Source organism: Gasterosteus aculeatus, chromosome 11, assembly GCF_964276395.1.
Source record: "Gasterosteus aculeatus chromosome 11, fGasAcu3.hap1.1, whole genome shotgun sequence".
In the NCBI taxonomy this organism is placed as follows: Eukaryota; Metazoa; Chordata; class Actinopteri; order Perciformes; family Gasterosteidae; genus Gasterosteus; species Gasterosteus aculeatus.
In genome coordinates, this window is record NC_135699.1 from 6,144,664 (window position 1) to 6,161,627 (window position 16,964).

General features: G+C 42.3%; 2 protein-coding genes and 1 long non-coding RNA gene across 4 annotated transcripts; 2 read left to right on the forward strand and 1 right to left on the reverse strand.

The window, feature by feature from the left end:
- Positions 1-79: 79 nt before the first annotated feature.
- Positions 80-3,513, forward strand: LOC120828301 (uncharacterized). 2 transcript variants are annotated; one of them, XM_040191807.2, is made up of 3 exons: positions 80-421; positions 862-1,035; positions 2,883-3,513. In XM_040191807.2, the coding sequence occupies exons 1-3, from the start codon at positions 130-132 to the stop codon at positions 3,218-3,220; spliced, it is 804 nt and encodes a 267-aa protein (XP_040047741.2). In that variant the 5' UTR covers positions 80-129; the 3' UTR covers positions 3,221-3,513. The 2 variants fall into 2 exon arrangements, with proteins under 2 accessions (XP_040047741.2, XP_040047742.2); XM_040191808.2 differs by having other exon boundaries at positions 95-421; positions 2,898-3,513.
- On the reverse strand, positions 3,475-15,588 carry gucy2ca (guanylate cyclase 2Ca). Its single transcript, XM_040191806.2, has 27 exons — positions 15,248-15,588; positions 14,399-14,511; positions 13,798-13,865; positions 13,493-13,711; positions 13,285-13,403; positions 12,234-12,333; positions 11,982-12,093; positions 11,761-11,902; positions 11,038-11,123; positions 10,850-10,964; positions 10,621-10,702; positions 10,237-10,330; positions 9,660-9,722; positions 9,475-9,546; positions 8,960-9,064; positions 8,276-8,362; positions 7,858-7,990; positions 7,633-7,770; positions 7,473-7,561; positions 7,226-7,317; positions 6,736-6,894; positions 5,955-6,147; positions 5,702-5,876; positions 5,213-5,311; positions 4,997-5,091; positions 4,808-4,884; positions 3,475-4,549 (listed from the first exon to the last, which is right to left on the reverse strand). The coding sequence occupies exons 1-27, from the start codon at positions 15,453-15,455 to the stop codon at positions 4,342-4,344; spliced, it is 3,243 nt and encodes a 1,080-aa protein (XP_040047740.2). The 5' UTR covers positions 15,456-15,588; the 3' UTR covers positions 3,475-4,341.
- On the forward strand, positions 11,135-16,754 carry LOC144384622 (uncharacterized). Its single transcript, XR_013451435.1, has 3 exons — positions 11,135-11,200; positions 15,296-15,428; positions 15,507-16,754. It is a non-coding gene; the product is annotated as an uncharacterized LOC144384622 (long non-coding RNA).
- Positions 16,755-16,964: the final 210 nt, after the last annotated feature.

Below are 16,964 nucleotides of genomic sequence, written 5' to 3' on the forward strand. Positions count from 1 at the left end.
TCAGTCATTTTGGATAGACCTTAACTCTTAAGTAACTACATGCTGCCTTACTAATAGTAATTCAGGGGCGATTCGCTCCCTCTCTGCGTCCCCTGAGGGACACACCAGTGATTCACTGTTTCCTCTGAAATGGAGGAACTGAAACGTCTGTTTAGCACTCTGCGTTTCAGAAACCCTCCCCTCACATCCCTCCTACATGCCTCACGCTGCTTTGTTGTCCGCTATACTTTTTTGGGGTTTGTGTCACACACACACACACACACCACTTCTGGGGAGGGTGACACCGCAGCAGGTCTCCACACTCCTCACCCTGATTCAGAAATGGCCAAGCAGGACTGTCCCGCCGGCAAAAAGTGGGACAGTCTCATCAGCATATGTGTCTTAAAGTCCACAACCAGAACTGAACCAGGACCTCCGACAGGTGAGTTTTTCTTCCTTCCGGTTTCTTTAGCCTGACCCGACCCCTCTCGGTCATTTGATTTTGACTTACATTTTTCCGACCGCCTCTAAATTTAGTGATGTGTTGTTTTCAGCACAAAGCAATCAGCTCCTGTGCTGATTGTGTGCAGCTCCTGAGTCTATGCAGTTAGAACAAAACAAAAACTACATGCATGTTTTTAGATCTTTCTGAGGAAAGCCAGAGCGTGATACAAATCACCGTTGATCTTATGTGCACATTTTCTTTTTTTTATCCATCTGTCAACTGACTCTGCTTTGACCGACGTGCAGCTCACTGCGGTTCTGCTCCTTCAGGAACGACACAAAACAAATCGATGCTGACAAATCCCAGTTGCATGCTCACGTCCTAAATAACAACTTGATCATATCATAAGTGAGTTGATCATTCTGTTCCCCCTCCAGAGCGACCTCTGGCTAAAGTGGTCCAGCTGAGATCTACGGCCCCCGCTGCGCAGGCCCACTCTGTGATGTTACTGACTCCGGCCCTGTGGGTGTTTGTAGGTCTGGCCACCATGGGGTCCATCTTGGCTCTAGCTCTGTGGTTGGTCATATACAAACGACAGACCAGCACCTCGGGTAAGGACCAATGGCATTGATGATTCAATGGATTTATTTGACCTTATTCTTCATAAAGAAATTCTTCAAATTCTTCGGGACTCTTTTAATCTTCTTTCCGAGAGTTTGTTTGTGACATAGGAGATTAAATTATGTTTGGCAGGCAGCAGTGTTAGTATTGACATTAGAACGTGCCATCCAAACTGGTTCTCATTACGCTGAAATATAATCAATTGCCTTATTAGATACAACAAATAATCACAGGAATAAGTGTATAATTAAAGCCTGAGAAATAAACATTTCCGTGATAATAATTGAACCCGCTTTTATCCAAGGTCAAATCCCTCTCAATGACATATTTGATCAAAGTGGTTTGTCTCGTCTTTGTCCAGTGGTTTGTTTTACCATAAACTGGGCTTATGACATGCAGGTCGAGCACCTGTAGTGCAAGAAGTAGAGCACGAGCACCGTGCAGGAAGTGGGGTCGCAGGCTGGCAGGAGATGAAGTGTGACGTTCATCACAGTAGAAACTCCACAGTTTCTGTTCTCTTCTCAGGAGTCCCAGGGGTCAGCTCGACTCGCTCACCAGCTATTCTGGTTCCAACACACATCCTTTGGTTAGGCACAACCAACGGGCTCTCACACAACCCTCAACACATAAAAACTGACAAAAAGGCCTGCAGAGAGACTCTAACAGCCAGACAGCTTTCACTCAGTGGCACACTAAGAAGTGTGGTAGACAGTAGACAATGGTAGTAGACAATGAGACATTATACTGCCTCCGTACAGCCAAATATTTGAACGCGGCTAATGTCTGTGTGCATTAACTGGTTAAAACTCAACATAAGTCATGGGCTCAGTCTCGTGTGCAGATGAAAGCTTGGATCAGCCTGAACTTGGTGACTTTTGTGCTTCATTCCAACATGATCATGAACATAACTTGATTCTTCTGGAATGCAGTTCCTGTGCAGTCAATAAACAATTGAGTAAAATGTCCCACAATAGACCTTTATCCACAGGACAAGAGAGCATGTAAAGCCGCAGCGTGGAGGTATTCGGCCAAGCTCATCTACTTGTTGTGAAACACGCCGTTGTTGTTCCAAACGTGACATAATGCAAAGGTCTACTTTTTGTTTTTTTATGTTTAGAGGCGTTTCTTACAGGAGCTGTATGCAAGAACAAGTATGGCAATACATTTCATTTATTGCTGTACGGTGGTTTTTAAGAGGCGTATGTTCATATCTATTGTTTATTGTTCTGATCTATCTGGGCAAAGCCTCGTCCGCTTGGAGATGCATGCATGAATGCATGAATGTTTTTCCCTCGGCCGATTTCCTCTTCCCAATAAAACACAAATCTCATGTACTTGGCTTTGAAATGATGGTGTTTCATCAGGAAGGGCATCTGGCATGAAGTCAAATATGGGGATCAGAAAATCCGATTTCTATACTGGGAAGAATACTAATTAAAATCCATATAGAGTGGATTTTTATTAGTGTTCCATAAGAGGGAGGGGGCTCTACATTATAGCGGGATGGCATGAAATAGATATCCTTGTCTGCATATTGCAGAGTAAAAGGAAGTATTTTTGGCTCTCTTATTTGAAATAAATACAAGCATGTGTCTGAACATATTAAAACCTAATTAATTGTTTAGATAGTATCTGTATCGTATCTAGACTTCAAGGTCTGTGCTGTTGGGCTGCTTGTTGGAACTACCATGCACAGTAATGTATGATATCTGCTTGATTTTAGAGGGGTTATTGTCGCTGCAGGCGTTGCACATTTGTATTTGGGGAAATCGTATTGCACAATATATTCAATTCAGTCTGCGTTGTTCAAATATTCAGGGACACGCTCATGTTGCAGCTGTCTCTGTTGCAGAGGAAGCAGGACTGCAGCAGCATCCTCTTCAGAAAACAGAACAGCCGGCCAAAAGCCAACCATCGTCGCCAGAAAGAAACGGCCAGGCGGAGATTATGCAGAGAGCAGCGTGGGCCCCGTCCCCCTGTGCTCACCTGCACCTCGGGGACCAAACAGGCCATAAGTGGGCGGAGGGCTTCACCGCTTGCAGTGACCCCGCAAAGCATGATGGGATGGACGAGATCCCGGGGATGCGTGCGTGCAGCACGACAAGGGAACACAGGATCCCACTTCCTGCCATCGAGCTGGGTGGCACTGTGTTAGTCACCACTAAGACTGTGTAGGGCTTCGGCCCCTGCATGTGCTCCACGCACTGTGGGGAATTTTTGTCCAACCCAGATTTGGGATATCTTACATTTTTACCTCTAATTTTTCCTTGTTTTGTGTTTCAGAAATAATTTTCAGCTGCTTAAAGAAATACAGTACAACGTTTTCCTGTCGATTGGTGTCCAATTATACGGCGTCAGACTGTTGCGTTGTGTTGTGTGTTCTTTTGTGTTGTTAAAGGATGTTTTTTTAAAACTGCTCTGATCCTGTATCATATTTCAAACATAATTTAATAAAACACAAAACCAAATTGCATTTCCACTACGGATATTTCTGATGTTCTGAGAACAAGGTAGCGTTGTTGTATGTGAGAGTCAAATATTCTCAGTTCTCTACTTTATTATGACGAGTACAGTTTAAAAATAGTTTCACTGTCTTTAAAGCACAAAAGGGAATTTACACGGTAAATAGGTTTTATCAAACTTTGTCAATCAATAAGCTCCCTGCAGGCAACATCTAAATAGAGTGAAGACAGAGTACATTCAATCCCATTATTTGGATTCCTTTTGTAGAAAGCTGCCCATTTGTTTTTTAACAGCTCAAATCCACGTCGCGGTTGCAGTAACTGTGTGTGACTTATCGTTGTCCACATGGCAGGAGAAGCTGTTGGCTCTGCGTTACAAACTACAAAAGGCTCGAACCCATGAGGTTTCTTATTGAAACATGTAAGAAAAGTCCATCACTGTCCCCACATGCATAGAGGTGTAAAGCTTTGGCGCCCCCAAGTGACAATATCAAAATGAACACTGGCAGATATTGCTTGTGTTTGCTTCCCTTCAGGGCCAGTTGGTTCCTTTTGTTTTCCCCGTGGAAAACATTGCACACGTACTGATGCAGAGTACACGGCTACAATGATGTTATCTTTTATGGTAGAATGTGTCAGTTCCACACCATAAAGGAGGAGCAGGCTTATTCATACGAGCCACTCCAATACAACAAAACCCCACAAACATATTTCATGGTATATTAAATAATTTGGGGGTTGATTTTTCCTCTTAGCAAAACATTGACTGACAAACAGTTAATCTGATGTCAGTGGGGCTGAGTTGGTAGAGCCGTACTATGACGTCTGCTCTCCTCACAGGTAGGTGCTGGGGTTTTCGGTGACAGCCAGGTGGAAGTACTCCGGCGGGCCGCTCCCCCGCAGGCTGCTGTTGGTGTCTCTCCGACGGATTTTGGTGGACAGGGTCTTCCTGTTTTTGAAGCCCTCGCTTCCAACTCCACGGTTCTCCAGACTGGACAATATCATCTCCGACAGGTCCTGCTGGAGCCGCTGGAAATTCTCCCTATAAAATTAGGATTATGTTGGGTTTTGTGGATTCAAATGTGAGAGTATAAAAAGGATGTTGTGTTATGTTACAAGTGCAAGTAGCACAACTTGTTCAAGTGAAAAGCTTGAACAAGTTGTGCTACTTCTTCATTGCGGTGGGTGATAATTGTATTCTATTCCAAATAGGCTCACTGTTGATCTTCAACTAAACATACTTTACATCAATAGCAAGCTGGAATGAAACGTTTCTCAGCATTTATAGATTTGTACTCACGCTGTTGGTGGTGTGGGCAGGTTGTATTTCCCCCCAGTCACTCCCGTTAACCAGTACGTCATCTCCTTGCCTTTACCCTGAGGGGGGGGTACAAACGGTCACAGACACAAAGGTAGTGAGAGTAGTACTCACTATGTGTGTAGTTTCTGTGCCTTTTGTGTGATGAGTGCATGAAAAGCCAAAGCAAACCTTCAGGTACGTCTCTCCTCGTTTTTCGTACTCAAACTTGCAGTCTGTCCTCTGCAGGATGCTGATGGTGGACTGGCTGACGTGAATCCTCAGAGCTGGAAAGAAAACATGAGGGATGATCACGCGGGTCAAACACTCGGCTCTCTTAAGAACAGAAGCTGCATCTAAACCACCGAGAATGTGACTTTTTGTGGAAATGTGGCTGCTTTCTCTTACGGAGGCCCGTGGACTCCATGCGCGATGCAGTGTTGACTGTATCGCCAAATAGACAGTAACGAGGCATCTTGTTCCCCACCACTCCCGCTGCACACGGCCCTACACATCAATACACACAAACAAGCGAGCATTTCAATCTGCCACGTGCGCAGGCTTCATTTGAATGAGAACGGTCTGACTTGTCTTTATATGTGTTACTTCAACGTTACTCAGATGTCAGTAACATCGAGAGATTCTGGGATTCTGAAAGTGTGTAATTGCCAACTCACAATCATGTGAAGGCTTCTTTTAAAATATATTAGGAGTTGCACTGACTTCTAAGCTAAATAAAACATAATCATTTTAATTTTCAGATAATTGTATACTAATAGTTATGCATAGTAAGTTCCATTTGGGCCAATTCATCTCTTTCGATTGTACACACTGTTTCATTAAAGGACGTTATTGGCAACAAAAGGCATTAAATAAGACGATAAGATAACTTGTTACCTGAATGCACTCCGATCCGTATCCACAGAGGGATGCCGGGCAGGTGCTGCAACTCAAAAGTCCCTACAAATGCCAGGATGTCCAGGGCCATGTGGGCGATATCCACTGCGTGTCTGTCACCATTGCGTTTGGGCAAACCTGATGCAACCATGTACGCATCTCCTATTGTTTCAACCTGAGACAAAATCATCATCTTTATTCCGTAAACATGAAAATCTAACTTGAACAACGGCCAAGTTTCTTTCTCAAGTACCTTGTAGACATCGTGGTGGTCAAGGATGCTGTCAAAGTTCTTGTAGATGTCGTTGAGCATGTCCACCACCTCCATGGGCGTGCTGTAGTGGCAGAGAGTGGTGAATCCCACGATGTCACTGAAGTAGATGGATACCTCCTCAAACAGCTCCGGTTCCACTTTGCCCGTCTCCTTCAGTGAACGCACCACTGGACTGAGGAGACACGAGGAGAGGGGGGGGGTTCTGCTGTTAATTGATGGCTTCTAGTGACATTTAAGTTGCTCTCAGCTACGTGCAAATAGCACTTTGCCTTGAGCAGTAGGTCTTCAGGCACACTTCAGGAAATACAAACATTTATTGTTACCAAAGGTGAACAAAAATGAGGAGACCACATTGTTTTTAATCACCGTACAATCAATGTAAATAAAAAGTACAAATTGTATATTTTGCTTGAAAAACATCTAAAAAGTCTGCAGCTGCAAAGATTTATGACATGTGATAATAAAACATGATACAAAAGGAGATTAATCAAAAAGTCTTCAGTGCAAAGCAGATCAATCAAAATCAAGTTTTATAATTACTGCCAATATGGAGGAACAACATTTATTCAGAGTTGTGTATCAAGTGACAGAACAAATATAAGTCCGAAATTCACACAAGCTCCGTCTTCGTCTCCACCGACTCCAAATGCTTAATGGTCCACTGTGTCAATCGGCTCGCTGTTAGCCTTGTCTACCTTTCTGATCGGTAAAATATTACATCGGTATGAATATTTAATCAGCAGATATGATGCAAGCCTACCCAGGAAGTAGCATAAAGTTGAGGCGATCGGCTCTGTCCCTCTCAGCTTTGTACAAAGAGGTTCTCTCCTCCACCAGATTCTCCAGAGTCCTGGAGTACATCTGCAGGCGACGGATCAGGTTGTCCATGTACGTCTCACTGGCTTGGTTGTGCAGGTTACTGTTTCAAAGGAAGAATATATACAACATTACTAACAGTACGCATTTTGCCTAAATTAATTATTTAACTATAATATAAGAGTAGTGTGCAGCAGGAGCAATCTCAATGGACACGTTTAATGCCAGTATTCATTTTACACCAGTTCAGTTGAGTGTGTTTGTGTAGCAGTCTGGTTATGGAATAAATTGACTGGCCTGTATTTTGTTGGGCTTAATTTCCAGTGTCCACAGATTTTTTTGGTGTGTACACCAAATAAATATTTGGCCATAATGTAAGTGTACCAGTGAAATAATTGAAAGTCGGCCTAAATGAATGTGTGGTGTTAACGTACCTGAAAATCTTACCCAGAGTTAACTCTATTTTCTTAAAATCTGGCCTTTTTTCTGGGTCTTCATCCCAGCAGTTTTTTATCACCATGAACAGCTATAAACACACAAACACACACAGACAAAGAGAGAAAAAGAAGCAGGAAGTTTCTTTGTCCTTCTTTGATGAATCCAAGCAGCTTTATTTTATAAAACATCACGCTCAGCGTGACTGTTACTGCAGTTAGTGCAGTTACGTTAGTGCTGTCTTACCTCCACCTCTCTTTCTGATGCCCCTTCAAAGTTGAGGTCAGGTCTGAAGACGTTTAATCCATCGGGGTAATGCACCCTGTTGATCTTCTCTGAGGGATCAGATGACATTTGAGTAATCAATGCAAAGAGGTCTGTAAACAAGTTTTGTTTTGTTGTTTACCTGCAGGATCGGAGCAGTTCCGTGTATAAAACGGGCTCCCTCTCATGACTATTTCATGAGCGATGATGGCATAGCTGTAGACGTCGCCTTTTTGAGACACCCCATCTTTACGAAGATGCTCCGGGGCCGTCCACACGTCTGAGCGGAGAGGAGAGGAGACAGGAGGCTGACTTTATTCCCCGTGTTTTGAACACAAGTTGACCTGCGTGATGAGGAAAAACTCACCTCTGCCGGGCCTCAGGATGGTGTGACAGCCAAAGTCAGTGATCTTGACCACCATGCGGTTGTCCACCACACAGTTGGTGGACTTGAGGCGACCGTGGACCTCGATGTTACTGGAGTGGAGATATGACATGCCCTGTGTGTCCACGGAGTAGGAGGACAGTAGTGACCGGGATAGTTGTAGTGAGTTGTTATAAATAACATCGCCCACGCTGTTACAAATGCATCGTGTGTGAGGTTGAGTAATAAACCCCAAGCGAGCTGAAAATCTTAAAACACATTTTACAAATCATGGCCATCTGGAAAATGCATTTAAATTTGAATAAATATCACAGAGGGAAATTAATGTTATGTTAAATGTACTTTGTTACTATTTGATAAAGTGTATAAAATGATATACCAACACAAAAGAAATCAATACCTTTGCTATGTCATACATGACTGATATCTTGAACTCCATGTCCATGAAGGTTTCGTCTGGGTAAGAGATCCTGTCATTCAGAATGTACTGAAGGAAAAAAACAAGTTCATATTCTGCCACTTGTACTAATCACTACATGCCTTAATCAGTTAAAGGAACTATGGAACATTGGTATTCAACAGATGTGTTGGTACTGTAATCAGGTAATATTGCATTAAGTCAGATCATCATTGCACCAGACTGTATAATAGAGCTAAATGCACTGCTGTATTTACAATATAGGTTTAAAAAGCTTTAAAAATCCATGTAAAGGGTAAAAGAAGCAGATGTCAAATAAAATGCTATGAGAGAAGATATAAGTAATAACTACGCTTAACAAAATGACAGTTACAATGACAAAAAGCAAGCTGTCTTTAGAGGCATTTCAGGGTGCTCCTGTTTTTAAAATCTATAAAAGCCAAAGTGTCTAAATTTGTCATTTTGATGGATTGAATGTTTTTGTATTAATTCATTGTACAGTATGTGGATCCACATCTTGTCGTCTTGGGTTACATGATACAGGTATTTGGTTTAAGTAGCAGGGGGAAAAGTTCAAAAAGGTCCTATCACACAATGTTTATCCACTTTGAGGATCTGCATGAATTACTTCTATCAGGATCGAAGGGAAAGAGGCGGCATAGTTACCCTGAGGGAGCCTCGCTGACAGAGCTCAAACACCCCGAACACACCGTACTCAAACTTCACCGTTCCATAGAACTTTGTCAGGTTGTAGTAATCTATACGTAGCAGCTGCAACGCCAAAGACAGAATGAAAGAGAAAGGGAAGTTGGACAAAAAGGGTTTTAAAAGAAGGATTGGGCAACACACCTACTTCTGAAACATCATAAATTACAGATGCATGTTATTTAAGGCCACAGATATGAATTTATTGAAAAGCTGCGTAACTTATACAATGTTGGAGAGTAAAAGGTTCATTCATTATATTAATCTTATAATGTTATCACTATTACAAGACACAATATCTAATTGACAGAAATATTAATGTCTCCATGATAACAATAACAACGCTAGAAATAACAGTCAGGCTGTAAACATTATCTTCGATCTCAACTGTAATGTATGTTGGGGAAGAATTGTATAAATTTAACATGTTTAACATGTTTTATCAGAAGATAAACAGAGACCCAATACAGTCTTACAGTGTTCAGCTCGATCCTCTGGTCCTCTGTGAAGTCTCCGTCTGTCTGCTTCAACTCTTTCAAGATGACAGGCTGAAGAATACAATAAAATAAGACGCTGGTTAAACTTGAGATTTCTGATGATCTCATTTGTTTGGTCCTTTTTCAGACTAAATATATTATTTTGAAAGATGTAATATCGTTACCTTTTTGTCATAGCGGCCTCGATGATTGAAGAATGTGCTGTCCTTCCTCTTATCGTCATCGATCTGTTACACACATGCACACAAACACACACACACACACACACACGGTAATTGTGGACCTAACGCAATAAAACATCAAAGATTGATCAGTAGGGGCAAAGTCCAAGTATTCTGAGCCAATTATTTCAAAAAAGCACCTCCAACAATCAGGCTACAACCTGTGCGACCACTCAAAGACAGATAAAACATGGATGAGGTGTTCCCCAACAGTGCAGACGTTTGGTTTTATTTGTTTTAGTTTTATTAACGTGCATGTTTGCTATCACAACTATACACTCCTCACAAAGAGGTAAGGGAACTAACTAATCAGGGATTCATAATTAACTTATTGGCGCCGTACGTCACAGAATGGTTGTTAATGTGTAAATAATATGCCTACAAACGGTGTGATTAAATAACAAACAAGGAAAAAGTTAAATGTGAGTGAACCAATGCTACGCATCTTTGTCAAGACGCCCATTGAAGAAAAGCTACGCATCAAAGATGTAGGAAACCTTTGATTGATGAGTTCGTTTACCTTCAGTGACACCTCCTTCTCATCCAGCGGACCAATCAGAAGCGGGTTGATGTGAGACCACTTCTTCTGCATAAGACGCTCTTTCCTGTTCTGCCTGACGGTATTCACACGTACACAAACACGCATTGCGCTCATTACATTTGTGGGATGACTCCTTTGCTTTCAGAGTGCACCAATCACGCTACATTTAGACGCCACAATGACCAGATATAAATGTGGAGAAACAGAGGAGGCCGAACGTTCACCATTGTCACCAATTTATGCTCTAATCACAACTGTTTTACCTTCATCTAAATGCAGCTTCGCTGACGCATTGTCGCGTCAGCTTTAGGTCGCTGACACTGAAGTCCTGCATGTAGCACGTGTGATACAGCAGCCGTTTACCTGTAGAAGATGAGAGCGATGGCTGTCACCACGATCACACTGAGACTCAGTACGATCACAATCACGTCCTGCATGTCGAAGTCTGGAAACACACGCAGAAAAACGAGATGTATCATTAAAGTAGGAATGAACCATCTTCAGGCGACAGTGAAGATCCACATGAAAGTTGTGTGTGTGTGTGTGTGTGTGTGTGTGTGTGTGTGTGTGTGTGTGTGTGTGTGTGTGTTACCATTTGGATTTTTTGGCACATCAGAAGGTAGGTGACCGTTCCACTGCAGCGCGGGGTTTGTGTCTATCACTGTGGTGGCATTTCGCGATGTGTCAAACACGGCCAGCGTTTCGTACTGGAGACAGACGAAGACAAAGTATGAAGTCTCACATCGACGGTAGCGACTGCTGGGGGGACAACGGTCTTACCTTCCCCGTGACGGTGGATGTGTAAATCATAGAGAAGTTGACGTCTCTGTCGCCATACTCATCGAGCACATAGTGTCCTCCCATTCCTGCTCGAAGCGCACAAACATAAATACACACACTCGTCCACACACACACCGTAAACACCTGTAAATCTGCAGACGGAGTAAGTAGACTTTGTCTTTGCTATGGGTTTGAAAATTATGAAAAAGCTCATATTGATAGAGCACGATCTGCTACTTCTGCTACTTCATTTCATTATAAATGAATTTTATTGATTACCCGAGATGATCTTTTCAAATAACCTTTTATACCCGACAGACATTCCATAACGTAAAGATATTTAGTTTACTATGTTGTATACCCGTCTATCATAACAGTTGCCAATCCAATAAATTGATGGCGACTCTAACAGGGTGCTAACAGGATTAGTCACTTAACACTGAAATATGGCACTAAAATAAGTTTCAAATATAAAAATGTATTTTTCATCTAAACTCACATTGCAAGACACGACCTCCATCGCACTAATGAAGGCAACCAGGGAACATTTCAGGGTTTGAACATCCTTGTATGCAAGGAACCGAACAGTGTTTCATCATCTCATGACTCGATTACCAAGTTACAACAAAAAGACACATTCTGTAGTTCACTCAAGTTATTTTGCAATGTTGTTCCTCATTGTTATTCCTATTGTTGCGTTGAGATGTCACTGATCGCACGCACCGTCAAAGGAGACGTTAACAAAAGGGTTGTCATCCAGAGGCAGATCATAAGTGCGGTTTTGTTGTTTGCTGAGCATCTTCTCTCGGAGCACTTTGCCGAACAGCAGAGCTCCATCGTGATACCCGGCCACGTAGTCGTTTATCTGCCCGGATAGAAAGATGGATAAAACAGTCAAAGCTGGACCCATTTCCCTACGCAGTCTCGTTTAAGATGTTGCTCACCGTGTCGTTGTGCGTTGAGTTTGATCCATAGATGAAGTTCCTCCGCGGCAGAGTGATGACCAGCACATCCTGCATCGCCTTACTGGATGTCGTGTTGACATAATACTCCGGGCTGCGGGAGGATAGACAGGGTCACCGTGAACAATCCCACTTCCATACGTCTCATTCTGATTCCCTGTTTGACTGAAAGAAATCATGAAACTTCATTGTCACAGTGTTTTGGCAAAGTTGTGAAATCACAGACAGGCTTACTTGTAAATATCAAGGAGAATGAACATGATTTCCTCATCAATGCGACCGGACGTCTGCTTTATCGAAACAACGTCGTCAGGGTTCCCACATAAGATGAAAACTGAAATAGTATAGTTTAAAACAAAGAAAAACATTATTTCATTGTTCCTACATACAATAACAATTACCTAAGTCTGTTACAAATTGACTTTCAGTGGTTGAGTTGGATATTTACTGTATATTCACCAACAACAAACTGGTTCCCTGCATATTTATATACGTCTATCTGGCTGGTGATGAGTAACTTGCAACCTCATGGTGGTGCCAGAGGCAAAGTCAGTGGGGTTCAGCCTCTCAGGACCATGAATACCCGTCCGATATGTGTCAACGCCTTCGGTAAATGTTATCGATGACATATTCTACACACCAACGGACCAAAAAGGAGTTTTGCTTAAGTTACTTTGATAAATTGTATCATTACAAAAATAAAAGCAGGCAAACAGGGCAGAGTAGGACATCATATTATTACATTATAAGAGTCTACAGATAGATTTATGTCACCTAAATTAACATGATTTCATTATTGCAGTTACGCTTAGCTAAAAACATAATTATAGTTATTACAGTCATTGAAATATAACCCTTCTCATAATAGTATCAGTATTGTTAACAACTTTAATTAGAGCAGGCGCATATTGGAGACAGGCCTTGAGCTGAAGTTTCCCTCTTCTCCGATCTACTGCTGTTTACTATGTTTAATTTTGTTTGTCTACGTAGTTTACACATTGTAAATGAACATTTAATATACAGGAAACATTACAGACACTGACTGCCCCTGTTACAATTTGGCCACCACTTTACCCATTGCCGCTTCCAGATTTTGACAGAGACTGGTTTCCTGTTAACCACATGCATACTAATCTAGTCTTCACCAGATTACATAGTTTACTCACACGTACATGTACACCAAAGACAATGTTTTTAAGATCAACACAATTCTTTGTCGAAGGAAGCCGCTCAGGAAGAAGTGCTCGGTGTGTTGAGATGTAACTGAAAAAGACAAAATACTCACTGTTGCTGTGTCTTCTCTTATTGGCGAGGGCCCTCGTCAGATCCTCCTCGCCACGCAGCATTTCTCTCGTTGTGTTTGAGGCAAAGCGGGCAGAGGCGGCTTCCAATGCGTTGATGTACCTGTGGAAGAAGCAGAACGTGACACACGCTTTAGTGTTGAACGCAGCTGGAAAGGTCAATCGAGTGAGTTGCAGCCGGCGTTGTCTCACCAGAAGCAGTCCTCTGATACATTGCTGGACTTCTTGTAGACGTAGACCTGCTTCCATTTCTTCTTAAACGGCAAGGCTGTCATCATAAAGTTGATTAATAAGTCTGAGATCTTTCGCGCTGGAGGCAGAATTCGGGTCAGTTTGGGCTTATAGTCACACGAGAGGCCGAAGCTCCCAGCGGAGATGATGGGAATGCTCAGGTTCAGGCCGATTTCATCACTTAGGTGGATAACGGGGGACACAGAGTCAGAAATCAGCCAGTGGTCTGGTTGTGGATCATCAAACAGAGACAGACTCATACTCACTCCACTAACTGGAAGGTGGCGTAAGTGCAGGACGGCCCCAGCATGATGCATCCAACTTCATTCTTACTCTGCAGAAAAACATACAGTGTCCTCATGCTGTCATCGCAGAGGCACTGTGTGAATCCATCTACTACCATGTTGGCAACCCCTTCAAGGGTGCAGGATGGTCAGTCTTCGGAGAAGTGGTTTGTCATTGACTGTTAGACGCTGAGGGCAAACCTTTGTTTGTTTGTTTTGTTTGTTTCTACTGCAGAAGTTTTTTGCTGTATATTTATATATTATATATCTGATATTTGACCCTCACCGTCTGTCATGGAGTAATTGACATGTGCCAGCTAAGGAGTAATCAAGGGCTGGTAAACTATGAAACCACTAAAAAGGAAATAAACAACATTTTTGCTGGTCACTGTACGACAAACATATGTTTGATCCCTTGAATCTTATCACTGAAGCTCACGTATTTCTATAAGCATCTCAGTCCCTTTTCACCTCAAACATTTTTACTACAGCACCCTTGGTTGGTTTAATTCTAATGTTTGCACTGACAGAAACTCTTTCAATCCGCTCTTTCAATTCAATTCAGTCCTTTGATCGCACTCACGTGCAGCATCTTGAGTATTGCCACTCCCTCGCAGGTGCTGCTCCCACAGCCCTGCCGGTTGTACACCGTGGTGTCGAAGCCGCTGTAGTTAGCCGTCAACTTGAAGTCTAAGCCTTGCATCATGGAAAGAAGATAAGCCTTGTTAATATAAATTAAATTGCTTATCAATTCCTTTGAGCTGGTTGGATTAGATTAGAATGACCTGATTGTCCACTGGTGTGAGTGCAGCCTTTACATTTGCAGTGGTGGGAAGGAAAGTGCTGAATAATGGTGGACCATTTGATACCTTGTGACAAGGTGATGGCAGAGAGAGTAAAGCTCATCATCAGTTGCTACTATAGATAATAGATCACCTTAGTCACTTATAAGTCACATGCGCATGTGTCAGGAATCAGGAACATTTATTAGTATATTAGTATATTAGACATACAAGGAATGTGACATGGCGGTCGGTGCATAACATTGGACAGTAAGACAATGAGACGATGGACAACAAGACAAATAACACGTTTGTTTGTTTGTTTGTTTGTTTGTTTAACAAGGAACCCTTTGATTTCTAATGAGGAATTTAACAAAGTTTGGGTTTGGTGGTCTTATTTCAGCAGTAATGAAATCTTTTAAAAGACTCCAAACCCAGAAGTCCTTTTCTAGAGCCCTCATATTCAATAAACAGCGTCTTTAGTGTTGATTAATCTTCCATTATTATTTAGTTAGTATCAACTTAATTGATACCACATGTTTCTTAATTCAGATAAGTTCAGTGTGAAATTGAATTCTAAAGCCTAATCATTATTTATTTAAATCAACAAAAAAATCAATAAAAAGCGACATATATATATCAGTCCTTACCATGTTCATCATTCTGCTGCTTGTCCTTTTCAATGGCTCGTTCCACAGCCGCCTGCACAAACGGCCGACTCCACCCGTAGGTGTTGTCCTCCAGCAGCACCACATTCATGGTGTACGTTTTGTTCGATGACAGACAGTCCTCCAGAATGTTTCCTACCACCGCCACGATTAAAACTCCCAGGTAAGGCAAACAGTGTGAGCTGTACATGTTTCCCCCGAGATTTTCCTTCTTCCCTGAGAATTGTTGTGTCTCTTCCAGGATTTCTACATGTCAAAAAGTTAAAAAACGCTGTCCTGGCGAAGAGACGGCCGAATGCAGCTTTTTACATTCGCTCGCCTGAGCAGATCGACGATGTGAGGCCAGAAACAAGAGTTGAGCAGGACCCTTCGGCGACTACGCAGAAGTGTCCCCCGTCCCTGGGTTCGCCGTCACGCATCCAGACGCGGGAAAGAAAAAAAACCTTTTGTCCGAGATCCAGCCGCACAACCAGGCGAGCAAACACAAACGGATCCGTGGCAGGTTTCACGCCCGTTGGTCCTCGAGTGCAGGCTGGAGATCAGTGATCCTCCAGTCTGCCCGTCCGCCACACGTTAATGAACAACAGTCAAGTGACAGCGCACCATTCAAACGCAGGGCAGGGGAGGAAAGAGTCCCACACTCCACCTGGACTGACACCTCACCTACAAACCTCACAGGCGGTAAATCGTGCCGTTTGTAAACATGAAGACATCACGTTGCATCTCCTGTCTCAATAACATGAAGATTATTCACGATTCTCCCTTTCTTTAGCTAATCTGTCTTTATTAACCTGCAGTAAGTGTAACACAAAACACCAGCGTCCTTCATTTGACAGGAGCAGAATAATTGCACTAAAGAAAGATAAACGTGGATAAAAAGATAAAAATCTGTTCAAATATTATTCTGCTTTCGTTTTACAAAATCTGGTTTGTTCTGAAGACTCTTTGTGTGAAGCACAGGTGGGGGAAAGCTTGCATGGGGAGAGGGGCAAAGGTCATAGTAGGCAATAAAAGCGAAGGCCTGTGTGGAGCTGATAAATATTGTGTGCTATAAAAGCAGGGTGGATTAAGCCCATAAAAGTCTTGGCCAAACTGCTCATGAGCCAGTGTCTCCTCATTTTAAGGAAAGTCGCGTTAAACCTCACAAAACCAAATGAAGTGCTGTTCACTTGCATTTATTTGGATAGAGAGAGACGCAGAATTTGTAGTTAAATGCATCAACATTTGGGGTATCTTCAAAAATGCGTCTGCTGCTAGAAAGACTAATACAAGTTAAAACTGACCGTGCACTTGGCTCACATATGTACAGTAATTAATTCATGCTAATCATTTCATTAGGACAGGTTATATTCTGATCAACGTTCAATGTGTTTGAATAAGGTGTTCTATCGTTTTGTATCATCAACAATCACCTAAATTCACCACAAATTGTCCGTCTGGTCAAAGCCAGATACAGCTTATGGGCCAGACAATTCAATAAAGAACTATTAAAAATAATAAGTGAGTAAGCTATAAGCGATTCATTCCCTCACTCTCCATAAAATACACATTCATTCACCGAATCAGAACCACTTTTAATGTTTGAGAAATGTTAATATCATGCTCTTAAAATAAACCCAATGTAAGTAATGACAGATTGCTGGGCTCATTTTTTAACCATGCTAACAGCATTCCACCACTTTGGTCTAAACTAAAATAA